The 24,730-nt window shown below is 45.2% G+C and overlaps 2 protein-coding genes across 3 annotated transcripts in view; both read left to right on the forward strand.

The window, feature by feature from the left end:
• Nucleotides 1–4,844, forward strand: part of WIPF2 (WAS/WASL interacting protein family member 2) — a 38,848-nt gene extending 34,004 nt beyond the window's left edge. Inside the window, exons 6-8 of the mRNA XM_079904865.1 lie at nt 2,760–2,969; nt 4,328–4,429; nt 4,668–4,844. Coding sequence (XP_079760991.1) covers nt 2,760–2,969; nt 4,328–4,429; nt 4,668–4,708 — 353 coding nt within the window. The 3' untranslated portion in view covers nt 4,709–4,844. The remainder of the gene's footprint in view (nt 1–2,759; nt 2,970–4,327; nt 4,430–4,667) is intronic.
• Nucleotides 4,845–12,236: 7,392 nt separating this feature from the next.
• Nucleotides 12,237–24,529, forward strand: CDC6 (cell division cycle 6). 2 transcript variants are annotated; one of them, XM_079904849.1, is made up of 12 exons: nt 12,237–12,367; nt 13,142–13,332; nt 14,179–14,460; nt 14,585–14,784; nt 15,036–15,211; nt 16,074–16,180; nt 16,943–17,082; nt 17,929–18,029; nt 19,201–19,265; nt 22,198–22,400; nt 23,078–23,218; nt 23,523–24,529. In XM_079904849.1, exons 2-12 carry the CDS (start codon nt 13,155–13,157, stop codon nt 23,610–23,612), a joined length of 1,683 nt encoding a protein of 560 aa, XP_079760975.1. In that variant the 5' UTR covers nt 12,237–12,367; nt 13,142–13,154; the 3' UTR covers nt 23,613–24,529. The 2 variants fall into 2 exon arrangements, with proteins under 2 accessions (XP_079760975.1, XP_079760976.1); XM_079904850.1 differs by having other exon boundaries at nt 15,039–15,211.
• The last annotated feature ends 201 nt before the right edge of the window (nt 24,530–24,730 follow it).

The raw sequence follows: 24,730 nt of genomic DNA on the forward strand, positions 1-24,730 counted from the left end.
TCCCAGGGTCTGCCCTCGTAGTCCAGCGGTTAGGACTCCACGCTCCCAGTGCAGGGGGCTCAGACTCTATCCCTGGTCAGGGAAATAGATCCCTCATGGCACAACTAAGAGTCTGCATGCCACAACTATAAGATCCCACACGCCACAACGAAGATCCCTCATGCTGCAACTAAAGACCCGGTGCAGCCAAATAAATATTTAAAAAAAACAAAAACAATAACAAAATCGTCCCATTACTGTTTCATTCTTAACTATGGTTACTCTATAGAAATTCTAACAGTAATTCAGGAAGAATGATATACACTCTTATTACTAAGACAGTGTTGGCTGTTAAGCCAAGTAGTCTCCATGTACTGTTTGGTAACATGGCCCAGGTTCCAAAAGACACATTTCCATCTCACTGGGTTATACATTTGTTCGGGAGATATTTAATACTTGAGGTTGTTGTGTAAAGCATTGTGTAGCAGTTTTCTTACTATGGAAGAGCAGACGTATGCTGGGTCTGTTAGATCTGTGACCTTAGACAAACAGCTTGAGTCCCAGTTTCCTCATTTGTGAAATGGGGATAATGCCTCATACTTGTGCAGGGGTGGCTACAAGAATTTTTAAAGATTTAATACATAGAAAGTGCCCAGGACAGTGCTTGGAACATGATGGATATCAAATAAATGGTAGCTGCTATTATTGTTAGTGCAAAGCATAGAAATAATCTAACTTAAACACATTCGAACCTATTCCAGTGTTGTCCAGCATGCTTTTTATTTATTTATTTATTTATTTATTGGCTGCATTGGGTCTTCATTGCTGCACGCAGGATTTCTCTTAGTTGCGGCGAGCAGCGGCTACTCTTCGTTGCGGTGCTTGGGCTTCTCATCACAGTGGCTTCTGTTGTTGTGGAGCACAGGCTCTAGGCGTGCGGACTTCAGTAGTTGTGGTGCGTGAGCTCAGTAGTTGTGGCTCGCGGGCTCTAGAGCACAGGCTCAGTAGTTGTGGCACATGGGCTTAGTTGCTCCGCGGCATGTGGAATCTTCCTGGACCAGGGATTGAACCTGTGTCCCCTGCATTGGCAGGTGGATTCTTAACCACTATGCCACCAGGGAAGTCCCCCAACATGCTCTTATTTTTTTATTTATTTTATTTTTGGTTGCATTGGGTCTTCGTTGCTGTGCGTGGGCTTTCTCTAGTTGCAGCGAGCGAGGGCTACTCTTCGTTGCAGTGCACGGGCTTTTTATTGCAGTGGCTTCTCTTGTTGCAGAGCACAGGCTCTAGGCACGCGGGCTCCATAGTTGTGGCTCGCGGGCTCTAGAGCGTAGGTTCATAGTTGTGGCACCCGGGCTTAGTTGCTCTGCGGCATGTGGGATCTCTCCCCGGACCAGGGCTTGAACCCGTGTCCCCTGCATTGGCAGGCAGATTCTTAACCACTGCGCCAGCAGGGAATTCCCCCCAACATGCTTTTGACATTACCTTATGCTTGGTGGCAAATTTTGTCTTTTAAGGGTGAATTTGATTTTCGAAAATGGCCAAAAATCAGAGTCAGACGTAGGTATGAATTTTTTTGTTGGTGGTGCAACCTCAGAAATGAGAAGTGACCATCATATGATAATATTTATGGATCTGTCTGGCAACCTGAGTTTGGAGGCAATTCCAAAAGAGGTGTTCCCTATTTTTTTTGAGCAATGAGCCTATCATTGGAAATATATAACTTCTGCAGATGAAATTATTATACATAATTTGAAAATCACTCATTTTAGTCTGTACTACTAAGTGTTAGAATAAGTGACATAGCCTGTAAATGCTGTGGGAGAGCAAAGGAGGGAATCAGATTAGAGTGGATTGCTTTGGAAAAGCCTTGAGAAGATGGGACTTGAGTTGAACCTTAAAGAAAAGTAGGATTTGATAGTAAGGGATGAGGGGTGGTATTTCTGAGTATTGTGGGGGAGTCACAAGAGTAAAGCATATGTAATTTGGTTTATTTAGCACTTATTGATTGAAGACCTACCATGTGCTGAGCTTGGGAACTCAGATGAATGGACACTGCTCTGACTTTAAGAAATATACAGTACCCTCGGGAAGAAGCGCGTGTAAAAAACATAGTAGTGGTAGAGAGAGACAGAGTCAGCAGAGCAGTACAGAAGAGTGGTACCTAATCCAGTGTAGGGATCAAGGAAGAAAAGAAGGTGCAATCAGGCTGACTGAGGTGGTGGGTTACTGTGTAAGAAAGGAAAATGATTGGATGAGACCCAGGCAGTGTGGAAGCTAAGGATTTGAAACTTTATGATATGGGAAATGCAAAGCCCTTGGAAAAGTTTGAGCTAGTATTTTGGGGAGATTAGTGAGTTGGTGGTATGCAGAATGGATTGAAAGGCTAAGAGATTAGAAGCAAGGAAAACATTTGAGAGGCTTTTTGCAGTAGAACAAGATAAAAATGAGAAAGCCCTGACTTAGAATTGTGGAGGAAGGCATGCGAAAGCAGAGAAAAAAATCATCGAGGATAAGTGGAATTCTTGACTGACTTGTCTTGGGAAATGAAAAAGGGTCATAAATTTATTCTGAACTTTGGTATCGAGAAGAATGGTGATGTTGTTAAAGAAATAGGGATGAGGGGAGGGTGAATATGATATTTAACATGCTGTCCAGTGGTTCACAGGGTCTGGTTCTTTGGGAAAGCACCGAGCACTCTTTTGGCCCATGTCTCTCAAATCCCTCCGTCCATCGCCGTCTCTACATCCAAACCTAACTGCTTTGAACTTTAATTGCAGCTCCTCCACCCCCGCCACCCATGATCCGAAATGGTGCCAGGGATGCCCCCCCTCCCCCCCCACCGTACCGAATGCATGGGTCAGAACCCCTGAGCCGAGGAAGGCCCCCGCCTCCACCCTCAAGGACGCCAGCTGGGCCCCCCCCGCCGCCTCCACCACCCCTGAGGAATGGCCACAGAGATTCTATTACCACTGTCCGATCTTTCTTGGGTGAGTAGCTAGCTGTTTTAATCTCATAGTTCCTGTGGTGACTTCACTAATTCCAGTGGCTGCTGCAGAGTGGGAGTGGTCACTTGGTGTCCTCTGTTCACTGCAGTTCCTCTCCTGACCTTCCCTCAGACTTCTGGGTCCATCCATGGACATCCCTTTCCTTAGGCAAATTCTAGGCACGATTCCTTTGGAATAGATGGAAGTAAGATCAGCAGGTGTTGTGCTAACTCTAAAGCCAATCTCTTGCTCCCCAAGGCTCATTATTTGTGGTTAGCTTTTAGGTCAGAGACTGTATCCTCTTCAGGATTATTGAGACAGGAATTACGTATCCTCCTAGGAAGAAGAGCTCCTTTCTGGACCTTTGAAAACAAAACAACACTGTGTACACAACTTTTATCTAGTAATCCAAAGCCACTGACTAGTTGTGTTACTTTGAAGAAGTCGCTTCATTTTTTTGGACCTCACTTCCCTTATCTATGAAACAAGGAGACTGACTAGCTCAAGAGTGTATCGGATTAACTTTTCCAAGGTTATAAATGAATCGTAGACTGCACCTAAGAGATTTCTAATTCATTAGGTCTGGGATGGAGCACCAAGTAAAGATTGTCCATCAGGTATTGTTAGACCCTCTGTTGAGGAAGTCTGGAAGGATCTGCACAGTCCCTTGTAGCCTGAACACTGTAGATTCTTTAATGGCTGACTCTTCTCTGGCCCTGCTCTAGTCTGTTCCTGTTAAGTGGACCAGTATTTTTGCTTGGAGGATATGCCCTTTGGAATGTGATCAAGCCACACCCATAGAACATTTGAGCCTTCTTGTAGAGGGGCCATGGAAAGTGGGAGTGGGAGCCATGACATGGCCATCCCGACTGTGTTGCAGAGCTCAATGAGGGGAGCCTGGGCCAAAAGGGAATTTTCTGGTCAGATCGTTCCCTAGCTGGTGGCATATAGTCCCATTTTAGATTAATTTCTGCCAATTTGTGGATTTAGTTCAGTTGGTTTCCCATGGTGATAGTCTCTAACATGACTATGTTACTGAAAGACAGAACTATATTTCCTTCTCCTGCCAGGCAAACAGCTGGGCTCCTTTCCTGATATGTGCCTGGTTTGGGGTGGAAAGATTTAAAGAACCAGTTCAAAGACTCATTCCTTAACGTAAAGAGCCTTTGAACACACTGTGCGTACGAGGTGCAGAGAGTAATGCTGTTGCTGCCCTCACGAACCTTGCTTTAGTGGGCAAGGCAGGCGCTCATGGTACATCAGGAAGCCCGGGAGACTAGTATGGGGAGAGTCAGAAGTGGCAGAGAGGTGTGTGGGAGCACGAGGAAGGGCGATATGAATTAATATTGTTCCTTTTGCAGATGATTTTGAGTCAAAGTATTCTTTCCATCCAGTAGAAGACTTTCCTGCTCCAGAAGAGTATAAACACTTTCAGAGAATATATCCCAGCAAAACAAACCGAGGTGAGAGAAGAGAATCATGGAAGGTCTTCCATAATTGCATAGGCTGTAGAATTGGTGTGTGCTTTTCTTAGCTTAAAATTTGCTTCTCCTTGTCTGCATTTTCTTAGACAACGAAGCCTTGTCCCAGATTTTAAAGGTTAGCTTGAAGAGCCTGTCTGTCTCTCATTTTAGGAATGTTTGAGTTATTCAGGGTCTGGTGGGTGACCTTGCGTATGTGGTTTTTATTTATTTTTTTCAGCTGCCCGTGGAGCCCCACCTCTGCCGCCCATTCTCAGGTGAAGCCTGGCTTGGTCCTGTTCCTCAGGAAAAGGATGGACCCTCTCCTCTTCTCAGATGGTCCCTTCCATTCTCCCTGAAACCTGCATGACAGCTCCTAACGTGTTTCTCCAGTGCAACCAACCTCGAGACTCCAAGCGTCCACCCAGCTCACCTCCATCTATGCATCTCGTCTCTGGACTTGGTGACCGGACTCTTTATATTGACAGTAGGGTCTCAAACCCTGCATCCATCCCTCCTCTTGCAAGCCCTGCTGGCCAGATGAGGAGAAAGATTCCATGTCTCCTGCTTTCCTCTGGGGAAAGGTGCCTTGTTGTGATGAATGAACTCATTGTCGGGGCGGGGTGGAGAATGGTACTCCTACCTTCTCCTACCCACTGTGGGGGGAGCTTGGTGGGTATATTATATTTCATCATTTTAGGAGGCTGGCATGGCCAGGACTTCTGGGGGTGGGCATTTTTAGTGAAATGGGAAAGGAGTTTGCAGAGAAGTGATCTGTTTTAAAGGTCAAGTTTAGAGCATGGGCAAGGAAGTGGGTCTGCTTTATTTTTAGGGGTATTTTGGCTTTGCCCTCACCCCACCCCACGCTTATACCCAGAAATAGGTTGGATATAAACACTAAATACTAATCAGTTGAACTAAACATCTAATAAAAAGAGAGGGTGAAGTAAACTGGGGGTCCTTTTAGAGCTAGTCAGTTCCTCTGCGTCACAGGGACCAGGAGCCATGTGAGCCCTCTGGGGCTCCCTGCTCCATTTCTTCAGGTGCTGAGGCTGAGGGATGTTTTTCCTCCTCTCACCACCTATCCCCTCAAGAGAAAAGTCCCTTTCATTCATTCATTATGGATTCAGAAACCCCCAAAACCTCTAGTGAGAGATAGGAAGATAGGACCTTGGCCTTGGCCTTAACCTTGACCTTGAGGCTGCCTCAGTCTTCTCTGCTTGGCCCTGAAGGCCACTGGCCCTTTCATCCCTGTTCAGAAACTTCAGCCCCTGATGGGTGCTCCAGGATGACGAAGAAGGGAAGGGTGAAGCACCTTGTGGAAGGGACCAGCTCTGCGGGCTGTGAGTGGCTTTAACTGAGGCCCACTCGTTGTGAAGTTCATAGCCCATCTGAGTGAGCAGGCTCTTCCTGTTCCCTTCTGCACCACTCAACCCCAAGACTGCAGGGGTTAGCACAGCAGAGTAGAGAAGGGTGAGGAAGCTTATGGGGGTAGTCAAAGATTCCTCTGCCAAAAGCACAAGGACTTTGGTGCGGTGTGCCTCAGTCCAGTTGATCTTCCCTGGCAGCCAGCAATATGTTGTTTCGTCTTCCAGGTCCTAGTTAAAGAGCACAGAGAAAATGAAGGTTCCCAGTCTAGGTAGGAACTGAGCTTGGATCGTGGTGCAGGGACTTCCCCTTCTCCAACAGCATGATGGAGCTCCTGGGCTCCACATCCAGCTGGTTTGGTTTGCTAAAGCTCTTGTCAAGTGCAGAGGCTGCTCAAAGCTTGAAGTGAGAGCAAAGGAGCTTTCATCAGATACATCACAGGCTTAAACTGTCCTAGGGACCTTTCCTATCTGTTGGATCACAGACGAAGGATCTGTACATGGTGCCCAGTGAAACCCAAGTGCTCCCAGTGCTAGATGAGAGAGCTCTCAACTTGGGTTATTTATCTGGGGTCTGCGATCCTTTGCCATCCCCTGGACCATATTGACTGTTGGGGCAAACCATGATTAGGTCTGTGACCACGGTTTTTCTAATCATTCTTTATTTATCATTCTTATTTTCAAATCTGTTAGCAGTTACCTCCCAGCAGTATCCCCCCAGCATCCTGAAGCCAGTGGAGCTTAGAGAGAGGATGTTAGTGGAGGGAAAAGGACAAAGTACAAGACTTGATACTGCAGCAGAGTTCCAGGGTAGATGCTGACCCCAGTTACTGAACTTGGACTGTGAAGTCTTCCCATTTATTTTTGAAATGGGAGTTGATGCCTTTTGTACAATGTTATCAAAGCGTATCTCTTTTCCCCTCACTCCTCAAACATAGAGCATCGAAATGAGCATCACACGTAAAAGCCAAACCCCAGCTTTTCACTGGGGCTACTATCTTCCTCCCGTATGACCTGCTGCCCCTCATATTCCCCAGCATTTGGACTGTGTCACGTGGGTATTGACTGTATTTTCATTTTCTTGGCCTCATGGAAAAAGGCCTGGGACTAGATCTAGTCAGATGGATTTTCTTCTTCAGAGCATGTTGATGACACAGTACCTATTTAAATGTCTTTGCCTTATACCCTATTTGGTCCCTGTGTTAATAACAGATTTATTATCATGTATATTTACTATTGATGAATGGGAATGTGAGCCTCATAGTTACTGATCTATTTTGTATGCTGTAAAAAGCTTGTAATATAGGTTTGAGGTGGGCTGACTACAAGAGCACTAAAACTTCTCACCTTTTAAACTGCTCTTTTTATCTGCTTGTGGGAATGTCATCTCTTCAGTGGAAGATTGGGTGGTCTCATGTTGAGGCTGTTGCCCAGTCCCATTAACCCCCTTATCCCTTCCCAGAAGGAAGAGACATTGCCCAACTAGGCATCAAAGAAGCTGTGTTAAAAGCCCTCGTGTGGGTTTGGTTTTATGATGTTTTTCTCGGGTGGGAAAAACTTCATAGTTGTTTCTTACCGCCCTTTCTGGGAAGCAGGCCAGTGGTCTGCAGGTTTTTAAATGAGCTAGATGCCCCTCTCCCCGTCTCCTCTGGTCCCCAGACCTGGATCGCAGCACTGTGGTGCTCCAGGTGTGGTTTGCTCTATCGTGGGGGTTTCCTCCAGCTGCAGAGGCCCAGCGTTTTCCCAGCTGGGCCCGCAGAGTGAGAGCACTTAGGGGCTATCCCACCCAACAGACAAGAGGCTCCTGTCTCCAAAACTTCATCCCAGCCCTCTGAACTGGCAAAGGCAAGGAGACTAGCCACTGACCATTGCCCTGGGGGCATCCCCTCACCCCATAGCTTCCCCTCTTGAAACCTAAATTTACCTCCAGGGAGAGGTGAGATAAAATTGTAAATAGACTTGCTACAGAGCAACTCAGGGTTGGGGTGTGTTTTAATTCTCCTGATCACTTGAAATAATCTGTAGGCTGAGTGCTTATGGGAGTGGGGGTGAAGTGTGACTCCAGGGTCCTTCCCTTCTGCAGAGCTCTGGGTGGAGTAGAGGGCATCTGAGGCCCTTTGGTGGCACTACACTGAGCTGTCTGTTCTGGAAACCCAACCTGCAATCAACTGCAAATCAGATTCCTCACATTCCAGTTGTAGTCTTTCTTTCCCTGTTGAATCTCAGTCCCTGGCTGTACGTGGTCAGGGTGGCTTTCTGTGAGCCACCCTACTTTAGGGAATGGGAGGCATTACAACTCTGCCTTCGAGACTCGTCTCTTAAAAGCAAAGTGAAGCAAAACTACAACCACCTTCAAAACACATACAGAAAAAAAAAGGATAATTTTAACCAAAGGAAGGGTTTGGTTCCATTCAACTCCACATTCATTGTGCCTTTACTTGTGTTAGATTTCTGTGCTTTCTTCCTCTCTCCCTCTTTGAAGCAATTAAAATCTTCCTTGATAACTGCTGTTTCCTTCTTTCTCCTCTTGTCTGACAACTTAGTGGGTTCCCTCTCTAATGGTCTTAAATCTCATTCCACTGGTGGCAGCGGGGCCGAGCCTTCTCTTCTCACGTCTAACCCTTGTCCTTTTCCACGGCGACCAGCATGGGAGCCATCGTCAACACTGAATAAAAGACTAGAGTGACGTGCGTGAAGAGTGTATGTATGTGTGCGTCCATCTTTGTCTGCGTGTGGATTGGTTTCTTTTCTTCTAAAAAATAATTTATTGTATGATTTATTTTGGAGTTGTTTCTGATTACGGGGCTCCCTCTCCCAATTAGCATTGATTTCTTTACCCCCTTCTACAGTGTATAATCCGGTCTCAGGTTGGATTCTTTGGTACATTTCTTTCTTCTGGATGCCGTGCAGTGTAATTAAACCTTGCTTAAAAACAAAAGCAAAAAACCTGAAAACTGTGTAGTCTTGTCTGGAATACCACCACAAGTGGTGGCATAGAAGAGAGAAAAATCTGTTGCCTCCGGTTAGGGTACTGGTTTGACTCCAGATCCTCTGAGAAAGTAGAAATACTAACTTGGGCAGAAGCATCTGCAGCTTCCTCGGAGTTTTCTCTCCTCCCCTCCTGCTGTGTTTTGAAAGTCACAGTTCCAGTTAGCCAGGCTGACTGGGTGATTCTGATAGAGTTGGTCATTATTTATATTTGCCACCTAACTCCCCTTTGCCCATGATTCCAGGGAACTCAGGAGACCCCCTGGCCTTGTGTCCTTTCCTTATATCCCTAATGCTTCTTTCCACCTGTGTGTGTGGTAGATTCTCACACTGAAGTGTGAAGAAAAGGTGAGGGCAGAACACGCAGACTGTGTCTGTTTTTATGTGGGTGTTGCCTTTTTTTCTTCACTGCTTAAGTTGAAATCTTAGCTGGCTTTCTTGAACGTTGACTGTAGGTGTCAGAATTGAACCAGACATTCTCTGCTTACTGTGGTCAGCTGACATAATCACCACTAAGATTTAATGAGCTTAATCTACACTTTCATCACTAGCAAAGGTCTTGAAATTATTTCCCGTACTGGTTCATAATAGGTGTGTGTATGAGCCACTCTCACACAGTTTGATATAAAAACCTATGAGGGTGCGGGAGCGAGGGGAAAAAAGGGCCTCCTTTCATTTTCATCCATATTTGCCAGGTTGGCTGAATTCCTGATTCTTTGAGCCATCATTGTTATTAATATGATTAATAAACTACCTATTTATTGATTTAATTGTTCCTCCTGTGACTTTGAATAGCCCTCAAATAGAGTTTGCCTAGATGACTCTCAACTTCCTAACCCTATAAGCTTTCTCCGTCCTATTGGGATGGTATTGCTAGTCTGTGTACGTGTGCACGTGCCTGCCAGTGCACACGCGCACGCACACAGACACACATAAGGATGCCGGACAGGTTCTTCCTGTGTCATTTGGTCCCTTCCTCCATGACACCGTGTATGGATTAGCAAGTGATAAGGACACTAGTTTGCCCACCTTAATTATTACCAAGACATAGCCGCTTATGGTGAATGTGCCTCTTTAAGTATTTTCTGGCCCAGCCCAGCCACTAACTGCAACTTACTGCAAGGAAGCTACCTGTCTCTGACTTCCTATTACTCTGCAGACAGAGGTAAGAGAACTAAAATGTCAACCTCAGGATCCTAACCACCCCAGAGGATAACTATGGGGAAATGCTTCATCTTTGACATCACTGGAGCCCAGTCTGGATTGTTTTTACACATAATTGAATTGATTCTCCACTCCTAGGTTTAGGGGTGTGAGATTTAAAGGACTGTAAATGTTCAAGCAAAAGATGGATATCGACTTGGCAGGAATGTCCTTTCCATTCATTGAGCAAGCGTTGATTGCGTATTTTACTCTGTGCCAGGCACCGACAATATGAAGACGAATAGGACATGGTCTTTGCCTCCAAGGAGCTCAGAGTCTAGCAGAAGACTTCAGGACAGCCACCAAGGGAAACCTATGCGGGGCATTAAAGGCTTTATGGTAATTAGCCAGGGCAGGAGGATGGTGACTGGCATTCCAGACATAGGAAACGGCAAGGACAAGGCACAGAAGCGAGAAACAGTATGATGGTATGCTCATCATGTTAGTGGAGTAGTGAAAAGAGAAAACTTCAACTAGGTAACCTTTTAGAGAACTTTCAATCTGGACGTTCTGTGATTCTCTGCCTGCTTCCACAATAGTCACTTATTCTTGTAGGCTTTTCTTGGACTGGTGCTATATTTCCTGGTGAATGCCTTCATAGGCTCCAATATGCACGTTAAGTACTCATGGCTTCCTCTGCCCCCTCTGTCCCACTGTAACTGAGGTAGTTGTTCACCACCATCCCTTAAAAGCTGGCTGGGCACTTGTTACTACCATTTCTGGTTATGAAGGACAAGTTTTAGGTGTCCAGGTTATAAAAATAAATATGAACAGTGAAAGTTGCTTCTTTCTAGGTTCTGTTCCCCTGTTAAGAGATCAGAAATACCAGCTGGTAAAAAAGTCTCCATTCTGTGGTAGCGCTTTCTCCATTCGTGGCAGCCTACGCTCTTCACTCTTGTAGTTTTCAGCTCCTAGAAAGCCTTCCCCAGATGTGCTCCTTTGCCATCTCTCCCTCTAAAACCTGCATCGGTATGTTTTAAGTGGTCAGGAGTTTGATCTCCTGTTAGACTTCCTGAGTTTGAATTCCAGTTCTTCCACTTACTAGTTGTGTGACCTTGGGCAGATTTACTCAACCTCTCTATTTCAGTCTTCTCATTTGTGAAATGGAAATAATTCCAACTTCATGGGGGTGCCTGTGAGAATTAATAAGGTGATATAGGTAAAATACCAGAGCTCAGCCCCTGGCACACACAAGCACTCAATATTGGTTTTTATCTCCTATATGAATGAACTACAATTAAGTTGATTGTATTATTGTTTCCCTATTTCTCGGCTTGCTCTATTTCATTTGATATTGAAGGATGACAGATACATGCTTACCATCACCTAGAATTGGATTTGGGTTTTTAGTGGAACCTGGGTTGTTAGCATTGGAAGCTGGCCTGTAAATTACTGCTTTAATTTATATTTTTCATTAAAAGTTCAGATTGCCACTCCATCTGTAGTGGTCTTCTCTGGCCCTGAAACCCTTGTATTTAGCCCTAAAAATATATATATTTTAAAATTAAGGGGCCATAATCCTCTCCACTCCCCACATTGTGTGGATTAATGGGATTAATGATAGGAAGGTGCACAGAATATCGTATTCTTATCTTTAACAAAATAAAAGCAAAGGCCTGGCCCTTTTTCTCACCCTTGAAACACAAATCAGGGAGATACTGTGATGAAGTGCAGTGTATTTATGTTATGTATGTATAACTTTACAAAGAAACATTGCTTTTGGTTGTCAGGAAATGGACCTAGGCCCTTCGAGGCCACCAAAATTCTGTGACCTCTAACCAACCCTCGGCACATTTGCTTTGTGTCTTGCAGTGTTGGGCATTAGATATGTAAAGCGCTTAGCATCATACCTTGCACCCAGAACCGCCCAAATAATGGCAGGTATTATGTAGTAGCTCTCTGAAAATATAGCCCATTAGGGTAAGGAAAAAATGGGTATGTGCAGCAGTGAGAAGGTATTGAAGGAAGGGCGTGGGAATACAGTCGCGAGCGGCAAAAACTACAGCTCCCGCCGGGCCTCACTCAGTCGGCCCCGGCGCAAGCGCGCATCTTTCCGCCGAGGCCCCGGATGTAGACTGCCCCTACGGCTCGGTGGGCGTGGCCTCGTGGTGGCGCTGAGACCTGAGGCTCTCTTATTGGTTGTGCGCCTTCCCGCTTGATTGGTTGTGAAGGAGGGGGCTGGGGCCAAGGCGTGCGGCGCTCTGGCGACACCCAATCAGAAGCGTGGCCGGGCTTTGGCGGGAGGCGGGAAAGCTGCGGCTGTGCAGATTTGGCGCGAGCGCGTCTGGGCTTTCCGGCTGACGGTGTGGTGTTTGTCCAGGATCCTGTCGTGGACAGTCCCTTTAGTTTTCTGTGGGAGACGTGAGAAGGCGCCGGCACTGAGGTGACGCAGCACTGTGAGGTGGAAAGGAGAGGAGGCCCGAGTCCTGGGGGGCGGCGGAGTTGGGTGAGGGGCTAGGGCGAGGACCGCGGGTTCCGTAAGAGGAGGAGAGCTCAGATCGCGGGAGGGTGAGAAGGTCGGGGTAGGGAAGGGAGACGTGCGCCCTCGGAGTGCTCTGGCAGTTGTGTTGAGTGCGGCAGGAGGGAGACGTTCCCCGAGCATCTGGGGCTATGTGGGGCCGAGAGTTGGGTAGAGCGGGGATTGAGTGCGGAGTGAGGGCTTGAGGAAGCCTGTAAATGTGGGAGGCTGCTGGGCTAAGCTGGTGTTAACGATGTACCCCGTGCCTGGAGCCAGGGGGGTAGAAGTACTATGGACGCCAATTAAGATCAACTTGTTATTGTATGTCTCGAGTGGTTAAAAATTTGGGCTCTGGAGCCAGAATGCCTGGTCTTATATCCTGCTTTGCTGTGACGTTGGGCCTCTCTGCCTCTGTTTTTTTATCATTAAGATAAGGATAATAGTACCTACCTCTAAGGTGGTTGTAAAACTTAAAGGAGTTAATACCTAAAATGTTTATGACAGCCTTTTACTCGTAGTAGGTGGTGTTCGCTATTGTTGCATAGATTCGGATATGAAGCAAAATTAAATGCTAAAATATTGTTACAATATAATCTACTTATGAAATGAATTTCGATCTTCGGTATAAGTTACATGTTAGTTGTTTTTTCTTCACTTTTACATATTGACTGGCTGTCCTGTTCTCTTTTTTGTACGCAGCTGTGTTGCCGTCATGCCTCAAACCCGCTCCCAGTCACAGGCTACAATCAGTTTTCCAAAAAAGAAACAGCCTCGGACATTGGACAAAGCTAAAAACTCCAGTGACACCAAACTAGAACTGGCAAATGTCCAGGCCATACCCCGTTCTCCTTGTGCAAAAATTCTGCCTCTTAGCCCCAGAAAACGTCTGGGTAAGCTATCCATTATTTGAGTACAACTTTTTGTCTGGTAGCTCTCGACCTCTCTTTCTCAATAATAAGATGCCTTTGAAACAGCTTCCTGAGTTCAGTTAAGACCACTCTGTTCCCTTTGGTTATTTTCAGAATGGTTGCTAAGTGCTTACTGAACTTCAGAGTTAAGCTACTTATTGAGATCACTTTCTGAACTACTTAATAGGTCTGATCTTCAGTTCCTTAATACTGAACTTGGTTCTGTCAGTGTTTTAAACGACCTTGCAGTTAGTTATATAGTATTTTGAAACTTGCCTCGTTAGTTGTGAAATTAAGAAAAACAGGTGACAATTCTTGTTTTAGAGCAGTGGTTGGTAATCCTTTCTTTTTCTTTCCTTTTTTTTTAAAATTATTTTTTGTTTGTTGTTTCCTTTCTTGTTTTAGATCATCTGTTTTTAATGAGGGGTGATTTGGTAGGACCTGGAGACATTTTTAGTTGTCATAACTGAGGGGGTGATACTGATATAGTGAATAAAGGCTGGGAATGCTGCTCAATATTCTACAGTGCACAGGACAGTCCCCCACAATGAAAAATTACTTGGTCCAAGATATCAATGGTGCCAAGGTTGGGAAACCCTGTTTTAGAGCAATCCTAGAATTTCATCCCACTAAAACCTCTACCAACTAGTAAGACTCAGTGGTGCCATCTGGTGGCCACTATTTGCTTCCGGATGAGAGGCATTTTATTTTGGTGGTTCTGACCGTGATAGAAATTCATCCCCCTTTTTGGGGGGGATGCAGAGATCTTTCCAAGTCCTTTTACTATCCACTGCTATGAATGACCACATTTTGCTTTTAATGTTTCAGGTGACGACAACCTGTGTAACACTCCCCGTTTACCTCCCTGTTCTCCACCAAAGCAAAGCAAGAAAGAAAATGGTCCCCCTCGCTCACATACATCTAAGGGGCGCAGATTGGTATTTGACAATCAGCTGACAACGGAATCTCCTAGCAAAAGAGAACAAGCCAGACTTCACCAAAACAAAATATGTTCCTCAGTTCCAAAAGGTCAAGACATCGCAACAAATTCTGAGCAGAGATGTCCACTGGAGAAAGAATCTGCGTGTCTGAGACTTCTCAAGCAAGAAGGTTGGTTCTTACATGGCAACTGTTAGTGCAGCCTCATAAACATGGCTGGTGATTCCAAGTGAAACCTGGTGGGTCTTCTCAGTCACCTCTGTTGTGTCTAATTGTCCTTTCATGTCTGGCACAGGTACTTGCTACCAGCAAGCAAAGCAGGTCCTGACTACAGCTGTCCCAGATCAGCTGCCTGCCAGGGAAAAGGAGATGGATGTCATCAGGAATTTCCTGAGGGAGCACATCTGTGGGAAGAAAGCTGGAAGTCTTTATCTTTCTGGTGCTCCTGGAACTGGAAAAACTGCCTGCTTAAGCCGAATTCTGCAAGACCTCAAGGTACATTGAGAGTCTGAATTATGATGCTCTTGCCAAAATGACACTTGGTTATCAAGGGTTAAGAAAAAGTAGAAGTGCTTAGGGCACTGCAGTTTTCCCCAAAATAAGACATTTTTAATTTCACTGTCTAAATCTTTCCAAATGAAAGTGGACCTTATTCTCTTGTATGCTGTTAACTCTTCAAAGACACTTCAGGTTCCATCAAACCTTTATCTGAGGCCAAAATAACTCGCATGTTTGCATTTTTCTAGAAGGAACTGAAAAGCTTTAAAACTATCATGCTGAATTGCATGTCCTTGAGGAGTGCCCAGGCTGTATTCCCAGCCATTGCTCAGGAGATTTGTCAGGAAGAAGTATCCAGGCCAGCTGGGAAGGACATAATGAGGAAACTGGAAAACCATATGACTGCGGAGAAGGGCCCCATGATGTAAGCATTGCTCTGCTGCATGTTGCTCTGTGAAAATCTGCAGGATCCATTGCCCACAAACTCACATTCTCGTCTCTTGAATGTATCAGTTTGCTCATAAAAAGAACATTTCCTATATTTTCTCTCTGAGGGGTAGTTACATAAGCTTAAAGGGAAAGAAGAAAAGAAAAAACAAAAGCCTTCTAATTTTAAATTGGGGGAAAATGTTTTTAAACTAATTACTTGAAAAACCTGTATGTTACTTTCTGGTGATGATGGGGGGTATCATCATAACAGTGACTGGAGGTGGGACAGATTATGATTTTCAAACTGGTCTTTTTTTTTTTTTTTTTTTTTTTTTTTTTTGCCGTATGTGGGCCTCTCACTGTTGTGGCCTCTCCGGTTGCGGAGCACAGGCTCCGGACGCGCAGGCTCAGCGGCCATAGCTGACGGGCCTAGCCACTCCGTGGCATGTGGAATCTTCCCGGACCGGGGCACGAACCCGTGTCCCCTGCTTCGGCAGGCGGACTCTCAACCACTGCGCCACCAGGGAAGCCCTGGTCTTTTTTTTTTTTTTTTTTTTTTGCGGTACGCGGGCCTCTCACCGTTGTGGCCTCTCCCGTTGCGGAGCACAGGCTCCGGACGCGCAGGCTCAGCGGCCATGGCTCACGGGCCCAGCTGCTCCACGGCATGTGGGATCTTCCCGGACCGGGGCACGAACCTGTGTCCCCTGCGTCGGCAGGCGGACTCTCAACCACTGCGCCACCAGGGAAGCCCTTCAAACTGGTCTTAGCTGTAGGAATGTGACCTAGTGTCAGCCCAGATCAAACAGATTGGAGAGTTAAGGTGAACATGGATACTAATTGTTTCTCTTTTTTTGTAGTGTGTTGGTGTTGGACGAGATGGATCAGCTGGACAGCAGAGGGCAGGATGTACTATACACACTGTTTGAATGGCCATGGCTAAGCAATTCTCGGTTGGTGCTGATTGGTTAGTGCTCTGTTGTTTATGTTACATGGTGGTTCTAAAGACCTTTTTCTAATCTCTTCAGTTTATTCATCACATATTTTGTTTTGTTTTGTTTTTTGGCTGTGCCATGCAGCTTGCGGGATCTTAGTTCCCCGACGAGGGATTTAACCTGGGCCCCAGCAGTGAAAATGCCGAGTCCTAACCACTGGACCACCAGGGAATTCCCTTATCAACTATTATTTGATCTTACACCAGCTTTCTGCTTTCTTACCAAAATAAGAAAGTTACTATAAGATAATAGGAACCTTAATCTAAGTCAAGTCAACTTTGTTAACTCTGGATAGAAATGACATAATGCTGCATTTCAGAGACAATTGATTTTGGGAGTATCTGATCCTGCTTATAATTGAACAATTCTAAACATAACTCAAAAAGAGCATTCTTCGATGATTATACACATCTAATGGGTATTGAGGGTGGGGGTGGGGGAAAGTGCGAAGCAACTGTTGGAATGCTGGATTATAACTGGAAATTTTATTCAGTTTTTTGGTGGGTGTTTTTTTGTTTTTTTAATATTTATTTATTTGGCTGCACTGGGTCTTAGTTGCAGCGTGCGGGATCTAGTTCCCTGACCAGGGATCAAACCCGGGCCCCTGCATTGGGAGCGTGGAGTCTCAACCACTGGACCACCAGGGAAGTCCCTTATTCAGCTTTCAGAGGGTTTGGTTTTCCTTTTACGATGATTTGACCAATGATGCTTAGTGTCATTTATCTCCTCCTCAGGTATTGCTAATACCCTGGATCTCACAGACAGAATCCTGCCAAGGCTTCAAGCTAGAGAAAAATGTAAGCCACGGCTGTTGAACTTCCCACCTTATACCAAAAATCAGATAGCCACTATCCTGCAGGATCGACTTAATCAGGTGAGTGCCAAGCATTGTACCAAGCTGAGTGTTCCTTGTATCACCTGTGAAGGTGGTTCAAAAATATTTTGCTTTGATTGCATTACTAAACAGGGAGTTCCTATAGCCCATTCATTTTTATATGAATTTCTACTCTTGGCTCCATTTTAGATGCCTTAGTGTTGGAATAAAAAGAGTTAGAGGAGTCACCCAAATGGTTCTCTAATGGCCTTTTAAAATAGGACCCATGGGGACTTCCCTGGTGGCGCAGTGGTTAAGAATCCGCCTGCCAATGCAGGGAACACGGGTTCGAGCCCTGGTCTGGGAAGATCCCACATGCTGTGGAGCAACTAAGCCCAAGCGCCACAACTACTGAGCCTGCGCTCTAGAGCCCGCGAGCTACAACTACTGAGCCCGCGTGCCACAACTACTGAAGCCTGAGTGCCTAGAGCCTGTGCTCCACAACAAGAGAATCCACCTCAGTGAGAAGCCCGCCCACCACGAAGCCCGCCCACCACGCTCACCGCAGCTAGAGAAAGCCTGTACGCAGCAACGAAGACCCAACACAGCCCTAAATAAATAAATAAATTTATAAAATAGGACCTATGAAAACACTTTCTCTATTGGAAATGACCAAATAGATTTTAGTTTAGTTTAGTTTTGCTAATTTGAGTTTCAAGTGCTTTTTTTTCCCTTTGTGAACCTCTACCACATTCCTACAAAATGCTTAAATGTATGAAATCCCCATTTACTTCTAAGCAGAAAAGGCGTCTTAGACCCTAAAGGTTGGTCAATCAAGTCTGGGACCTAAATTGCAGAGGGGAAGTCTTATAGTTCAAACTGTCATCTTCTATGTCTTGTTCAAAGGCATCTAAAGATCAGGTCCTGGACAATGCTGCCATTCAGTTCTGTGCCCGCAAAGTCTCTGCTGTTTCGGGAGATGTTCGCAAAGCGCTAGATGTTTGCAGGTGAGTTATGGCACTGTTGGCTGCTTTTATTAAAAAAAAGAAGTGCTGTTGATTGTCTCATGTAACTCAAGTGAATGGGGCTTAAGAGGCTCCATTCTGCCACTTTTTACGCTCAGAAAGGAGGACTTGTTTCTCAGTGGGGAGCTCTGCATTTCCACCGGTGTTAATGTCTGAAACATTATCAGTCCATTACCTACAGAGGGAGAAACAAATGAGATGTTGCTGGCACTCCCTGTGGTGATTATAGATTGGTTAATTACATTTGTATTAAAAAAGACTCCAGTTTACTTTTCCATTAGCTGGTCTCAAGCAGGTTTATTTATGGACCTGAACCATCTTTGCCTTTAGACTTTTTTTTCCCTTCCTTTGCTTTTGTGAGCACCCCTTCCTCCAGTTGGTGGTCCCCCACAGTTGTACTCCAGACCTCTCTCTCCCTTCCCATCCCCCGGCCCCTCCTGCTGGGGAAAGCCTCTGTGCTGACTGATGAAATTTCTTCCTTCCCAGTAGGGACACTTGGTCCATTAAAATGATACTTGCTGTGTTGGCCCGCTGGTCCAACTTCCCCCTACTGCGATGCAGAAGATCCAGGTCTGGCTTATGGCTTCCTGTGGGCAAAGTACTTTGGAGAGAGCAGTGGGAGAGTAAGCTCTTCCTATTGCTAGATGGTGTCATCCTGGATTTGAAAGTTTCCCCTAGTCAGCGAACTACTTGGGTAAAGACTGCAACTATGAGCAAGAGTCAAGTAGGCCAGTGTGGTTCTAGCCTACACATATCCTGTGCGGAGATAACTGAGGACCCTCCTCTTAGGTCTGGTGTGTATGGGCGGTACTGGCTCTCTTAGTCAAGCACCCACACTACGTGTCCTCTCTCTCATCCATGACAGGTTTTCCTTGTTCAAAATGTTATCATTGGCTCAGTGTACGATGACTTACTTGGCCTCTGTAATAGGAAACCATGTAGTGTTGAAGTTTCTCAGATTCCCTGGTCCATGAATTATTTCAAGGCAATTAAGTCCCCTGGAGCTGAGACATAACCCAGTTTTGTCTGGGGGCTTTAAAGTTATAAGACATGTTGCTTTTTGTTAATGTGCCTGTTTTTGAGCTTTGGTGGTTTGGTGTGGTGTTTGGTTTGGCTCAGCCTAAATTAATTTTAGAAATTTTTTTTTTTACAGGAGAGCTATTGAAATTGTAGAGTCGGATGTCAAAAGCCAGACTATCCTCAAACCACTGTCTGAATGTGAGTAGTTTATCTCCTTTTTGTCTTCCTTTATAATTGGAAGCTTAACTTCTCTGAGGAAAGAGATAGAGAGCTGAAATGAGCATAGTTAAATCCACAGTTAAATCCACACTCACCCATTTGTGTACGGGTGTCGTGTTTTTCATCAATTTCATCCACTTTATTTCCATCTTGCCTGCCAGTGCTATAATCCATGTGTTACTGGAAATGAGTTCTCCAGGGTGTTACATGAATGGTTGGGACAGAGTCAGTTTTCTTTCCAAGCTCTAGGAATGAAAACTAGACAGTAAGGTTGGATCAGCTTCTCTCTGGGTACTTACGTTGAGTGCACTTTACATCTCAACATAGGTGAAAGCAAAGCCTGGGAAGTAAGAGAGTCAGACAGGAAAGAATTGTGTTCAACTTGAGATATCACAAGCCTTTAAACAAGTCTAGGAGGGTGGAGGTACAAAGATAGTATTGCTACGGTAAACTGCAGCCGTTTACAAAAATGACAAAATTAATTTTCCTTTCCTTCAACCTTGTTCTCTTAGCTATGGCAGATGTAAAATGTCCATGAACTACATATCTTGTGTTTAATATCCACTCTTAATGTTTAGAAACAGGACAGTCTGATTTGATTGTTTCTTCCTTCACTCCTGCACTGGTTGAGTGTTACTAAAATTGTTTCTAGCACCATAGTTCCACAGAAAACTCTTTTTTTCATCAACTTGTTGAAAGAAAATTAATAAAAGTATTTCAGAATTAGCCAAACTTAGTGCTTAGACTGATAGGTAATATTTGCCAATGCATAGACTAGATCCTGGTTTCTCTTCAACTTTTCACATTATTCCCTTTTTTCCCTTACCAATAACATTTAGGCTTATCAGTGGACCCTGTGAGCACCGCCTACACACATACAACTAAAAGGGGTTGTGAATTCCTGTCATAAATTATTAATCTAATTCCTGTCTTTTGACCTCTGGTAGGTGTGGTTAGCTTTTTACAGGCTCCGGACGCGCAGGCCCAGCGGCCATGGCTCATGGACCCAGCCGCTCCGCGGCACGCGGGATCCTCCCAGACCGGGGCACGAACCCGTGTCCCCTGCATCGGCAGGCGGACTCTCAACTACTGAGCCACCAGGGAAGTCCCAGTGTGGTTAGCTTTTAATGGCTCTAGAAAGCTATAGGGAGACTGACTTGAAATAAATATAAGAGGACACTCTCCAATAAATAGCACTAACTGGGCTTTGACACAGTGTGGGTACACCGGTGTTGAAGATACTCAGACACAAGCTGGATAGGTGACCACTTTTTTTTTTTTTTTTTTTTGCTGTACGCGGGCCTCTCACTGCTGTGGCCTCTCCCGTTGCGGAGCACAGGCTCCGGACGCACAGGCTCAGCGGCCATGGCTCACGGGCCCAGCTGCTGCGCGGTATGTGGGATCTTCCCGGACCGGGGCACGAACCCGCGTCCCCTGCATCGGCAGACGGACTCTCAACCACTGCACCACCAGGGAAGCCCAGTGACCACTTTTTGGGATTGTTTTGAAGAGACTCAGCTGTTGGTAGGGAGCGAGACTAGACCTCTAAATTCCTCTCAACTTTAAGATTCTGCTTGTTTGATCGCTGATCTCCAGTTTCTCCATGATGATTAGTCCTCGGTAGCATCCCATTTGTGATCATGAAATAGAAGCAAACTCTTGTGAGACAACTGACCTGGTCTCAGGAAGTAACCTTAGGCAAAGGTTGTTACAGAGCAAATCGCTCCCCTGTCTTGCAATTCCTGTGTCCAAACAATGAGGCCACAATCCTCCGAAGCTTGTTGGCAGTTTCCCAACCTCCAGACTCTGAGATGGTGCTATCTGCTAAGATATCCAGTGACATTTTCTCAAGTGTTGCTCTCCTGGAGATCAGCTTGGGCAAATGAACCCAACCTCAGAGGTCATTTGGGGAGGCTATCTAGAGGACTTAGGTAGGATTGTCCATGTTTAGCCACTCTTTTTTTGATGTGGACCATTTTTAAAGTCTTTATTGAATTTGTTACAATATTGCTTCTGTTTTATGTTTTGGTTTTTTGGCCGTGAGGCATGTGGGATCTTAGTTCCCCAACCAGGGATCGAACATGCACCCCCTGCATTGGAAGGTGAAGTCTTAACCACTGGACCGCCAGGAAAGTCCCCTAGCCACTCATTTGATTTGAAATATTAGGTAATTTTTTGAGCCTTTAAAAATGACCAGGGACTTCCCTGGTGGCACAGTGGTTAAGCATCTGCCTGCCAATGCAGGGGACACAGGTTCGAGTCCTGGCCCGGGAAGGATCCCACATGCCGTGGAGCAACTAAGCCTGTGCACCACAACTACTGAGCCTGTACTCTAGAGCCCACGAGCCACAACTCTGGAAACCGGTGTGCCTAGAGCCCGTGCTCTGCAACAAGAGAAGCCACCGCAATGAGAGACGCCCGCCCCACAACAAAGAGTAGCCCGTGCTCGCCGCAACAAGAAAAATCCTGCTCGCAGCAACAAAGACCCAACGCAGTCAAAAATAAATAAATGAATTTAAAAATAAAAAGACCAGGCCCAGCCATCTTTGTTTCAAGGTTCTATCCTTTGCCTTTGAGATATTAGGAACCTTCCAAGCAAGGCTGAGTACATTGGTTCTCTGGTCCTTATTCTTTCATGAGGTGGATTTTGTCTCTCTGACATTAAATTGCACTCTACAGGATAAAATTGCTCACTGTTCTGCCCAGAAGAAGGATAACTGTACTTTCCAAGTCATGTCACACTTTGGCATCTTTCTAAGGATCACATTTTGTCTCATCCTTTGGCTTCTAGTTACAGAATTGGAACTTCTGCTTTGCTCTTGAATTTCCTTCTGTTAAAACTTAATATCATCTGTCTCAATACCCACAATATTTTAAAAATCTAATTAAGCTTGATTTGTTTACTTTATAGGTAAATCACCCTCTGAGTCACTGGTTCCCAAGCAGGTTGGTGTTATTCACATATCACAAGTCATTTCGGAAGTTGATGGAAACAGAATGACTTTGAGCCAAGAAGGAGCACAAGATTCCTTCCCTCTTCAGCAGAAGATCTTGGTCTGCTCTTTGCTGCTCTTGACCAGGCAGCTGAAAACCAAAGAGGTCACTCTGGGGAAGGTTAGTTGGGAATCTCAGCAGATGGAGCTGGGGTGGAGATGAGAATCTGCTTTGCAGAGCAGATATTTTCCAAAAGGCCTATCACGCTCCAGCTGATGTGAATTAAAAATGGATTTTAACAGTAAGAATAAGTACTGGTATCATGTAAAAGGCAGCTGACTTTATTTCCCTTGGGTTGTGGTTGAGACTTTACCATTAATCTTCTCCCCTTTATTTCTGCCTCTCCCTATGAGATATATAAAGCCCCTTTCTTGCATTACAGTATAGGTTTTTGGCAGTATCTCCAAAATGCCTTTTCAAGGATTTCATTGAAAAGGGAGAGAATTAGGGTATTCAGATAACTATTTTGCAAACCCAGATTCACATTCTTTTAAAAGATTACAGGGTTACAAGAGATATGACTTTTGGGCTTCCCTGGTGGCACAGTGGTTGAGAGTCCGCCTGCCGATGCAGGGGACACGGGTTCGTGCCCCGGTCTGGGAAGATCCCACATCCCACATGCCGCGGAGCGGCTGGGCCTGTGAGCCATGGCCGCTGGGACCGTGCGTCCGGAGCCTGTGCTCCACGGCCGAAGAGGCCACAGCAGTGAGAGGCCCGCGTACCGCAAAAAAAAAAAAAAAAAAAAAAAAAAAGATATGACCTTTAAGCAACATTTGTTCTCCCTTGTTTCCTCTCAGTTATATGAAGCCTATAGTAACGTCTGTCGCAAACAGCAGGTGGCAGCTGTGGACCAGTCAGAGTGTTTGTCACTTTCAGGGCTCTTGGAGGCCAGAGGCATTTTCGGATTAAAGAAAAACAAGGAAACGCGTTTCGCAAAGGTACAACGAACTGCTTCTTTGTGACATTGCTTTTAACTGTCCTGCTTTGGCGAGCTTATCTTTTGCTAAAGTAAAGATTTAAAAATGACCACAATTAGATAAACAATTTTTTTGTTAGGTAGGGTTTAAGGTGTGTGAAGATAGGGCTGTAGTATGAATGAGATTTTTAATTTTTTCGGGCTGTTGCAAAAGCAGTGTTTAACTTGCTTGCCTCTTGTGAGACAAGTTTAATACGGTAGAAGTTTGTGTAATAAAAACTGCTTTTGTGAGTTCTCCACCATGAAAAGTGCTTTTCTCTTTGCAGGTGTCTCTGAAGATTGAAGAGAAGGAAATAGAGCATGCTCTGAAGGACAAAGCTTTAGTTGGAAATATCTTAGCTACTGGATTGCCTTAAATTCTTTTCTTTTATACTAATACTCTGCCTAAAAGTATCTGGCTGGCATTTGGAGAGGGATGGAATCTTCATTTTATTACTTTATATACGCTTAGGTCTGAAAGCAAACATGACCTTTTTTACTTAAAACTGATAAAATTTAAGCTATAAATTCGTGAATATTAGCACAGAATTATTTATCTTTGGGTCTTATTATGTTTATGCATTAAAAACAACCAAGTAGACCCTTTTTAATTACATTCACTGCCTCTACCTCTAGTGTGCCTCTAACCAACATGCTTGCAAGTATACAGACTTAGGCTGTGGAAAGTTTATATATTTATCTCTGTTTCCTCAAACATTGGTGTATTTTAAAGAATTTTTGGACTAGAGGAAGAAGAATGAAAAAGGGGTTGATCCAGGAAAATCAGCAAGTCCACGTGGAGATCTGGAGGACACTTTGATCAAAGAATGTCTTTCTGTTTGGAGTATACTGTGTTCATGTTGCACATACTTCCACGTTGTGACTTTTTTTTTTTTTGCGGTACGCGGGCCTCTCACTGTTGTGGCCTCTCCTGTTGCGGAGCACAGGCTCCGGATGCGCAGGCTCAGCGGCCATGGCTCATGGGCCCAGCCACTCCGCGGCATGTGGGATCTTCCCGGACCGGGGCACGAACCCGTGTCCCCTGCATCGGCAGGCGGACTCTCAACCACTGCGCCACCAGGAAGCCCCCACATTGTGACATGTTAAAGACTCATTGAGTGTCTTGGGCACTCCCAAGCTTGTGGAGGTGGTAAGGAGGATGTGACTACAGGCTGTGAATATATTTATTTTCAAGTTGCATTCTTTGTTTTCTTAAGCAGTCACATTTCAGGAGAGCTCAGACTTTCAGAAGGCAATGTGAAAATTGTGAAAATCCTCCCCAAGCTGTCCCACTGTCCTGGCTGCCCTCAGATGAAGCCACTTGTTTCAAGATGCCTTCATCTGGGGTTGGATTTTCAATGACACCTCATTTTCCCAGTCTTCTAGGTAAATGCATCCATACGGTTACTCAAGTCTCCCCTCTCTTCTGGGTTTGGTTTCCAGTGGCATTAAATGGCAATTTGTGACAGGGACGCCAGAGGGCACCATTATAACA

This window comes from Stenella coeruleoalba (genome assembly GCF_951394435.1).
Source record: "Stenella coeruleoalba genome assembly, chromosome: 19".
NCBI classification, from domain to species: domain Eukaryota; kingdom Metazoa; phylum Chordata; class Mammalia; order Artiodactyla; family Delphinidae; genus Stenella; species Stenella coeruleoalba.

Coding starts and splice junctions, on each gene's coding strand:
- CDC6 (XM_079904849.1), top strand. CDS start 13,155: ATGCCTCAAACCCGCTCCCAGTCACAGGCTACAATCAGTTTTCCAAAA. Junction 13,333..14,178: donor TAGCCCCAGAAAACGTCTGG/GTAAGCTATCCA, acceptor TTAATGTTTCAG/GTGACGACAACCTGTGTAAC. Junction 16,181..16,942: donor TTCTCGGTTGGTGCTGATTG/GTTAGTGCTCTG, acceptor TCTCCTCCTCAG/GTATTGCTAATACCCTGGAT.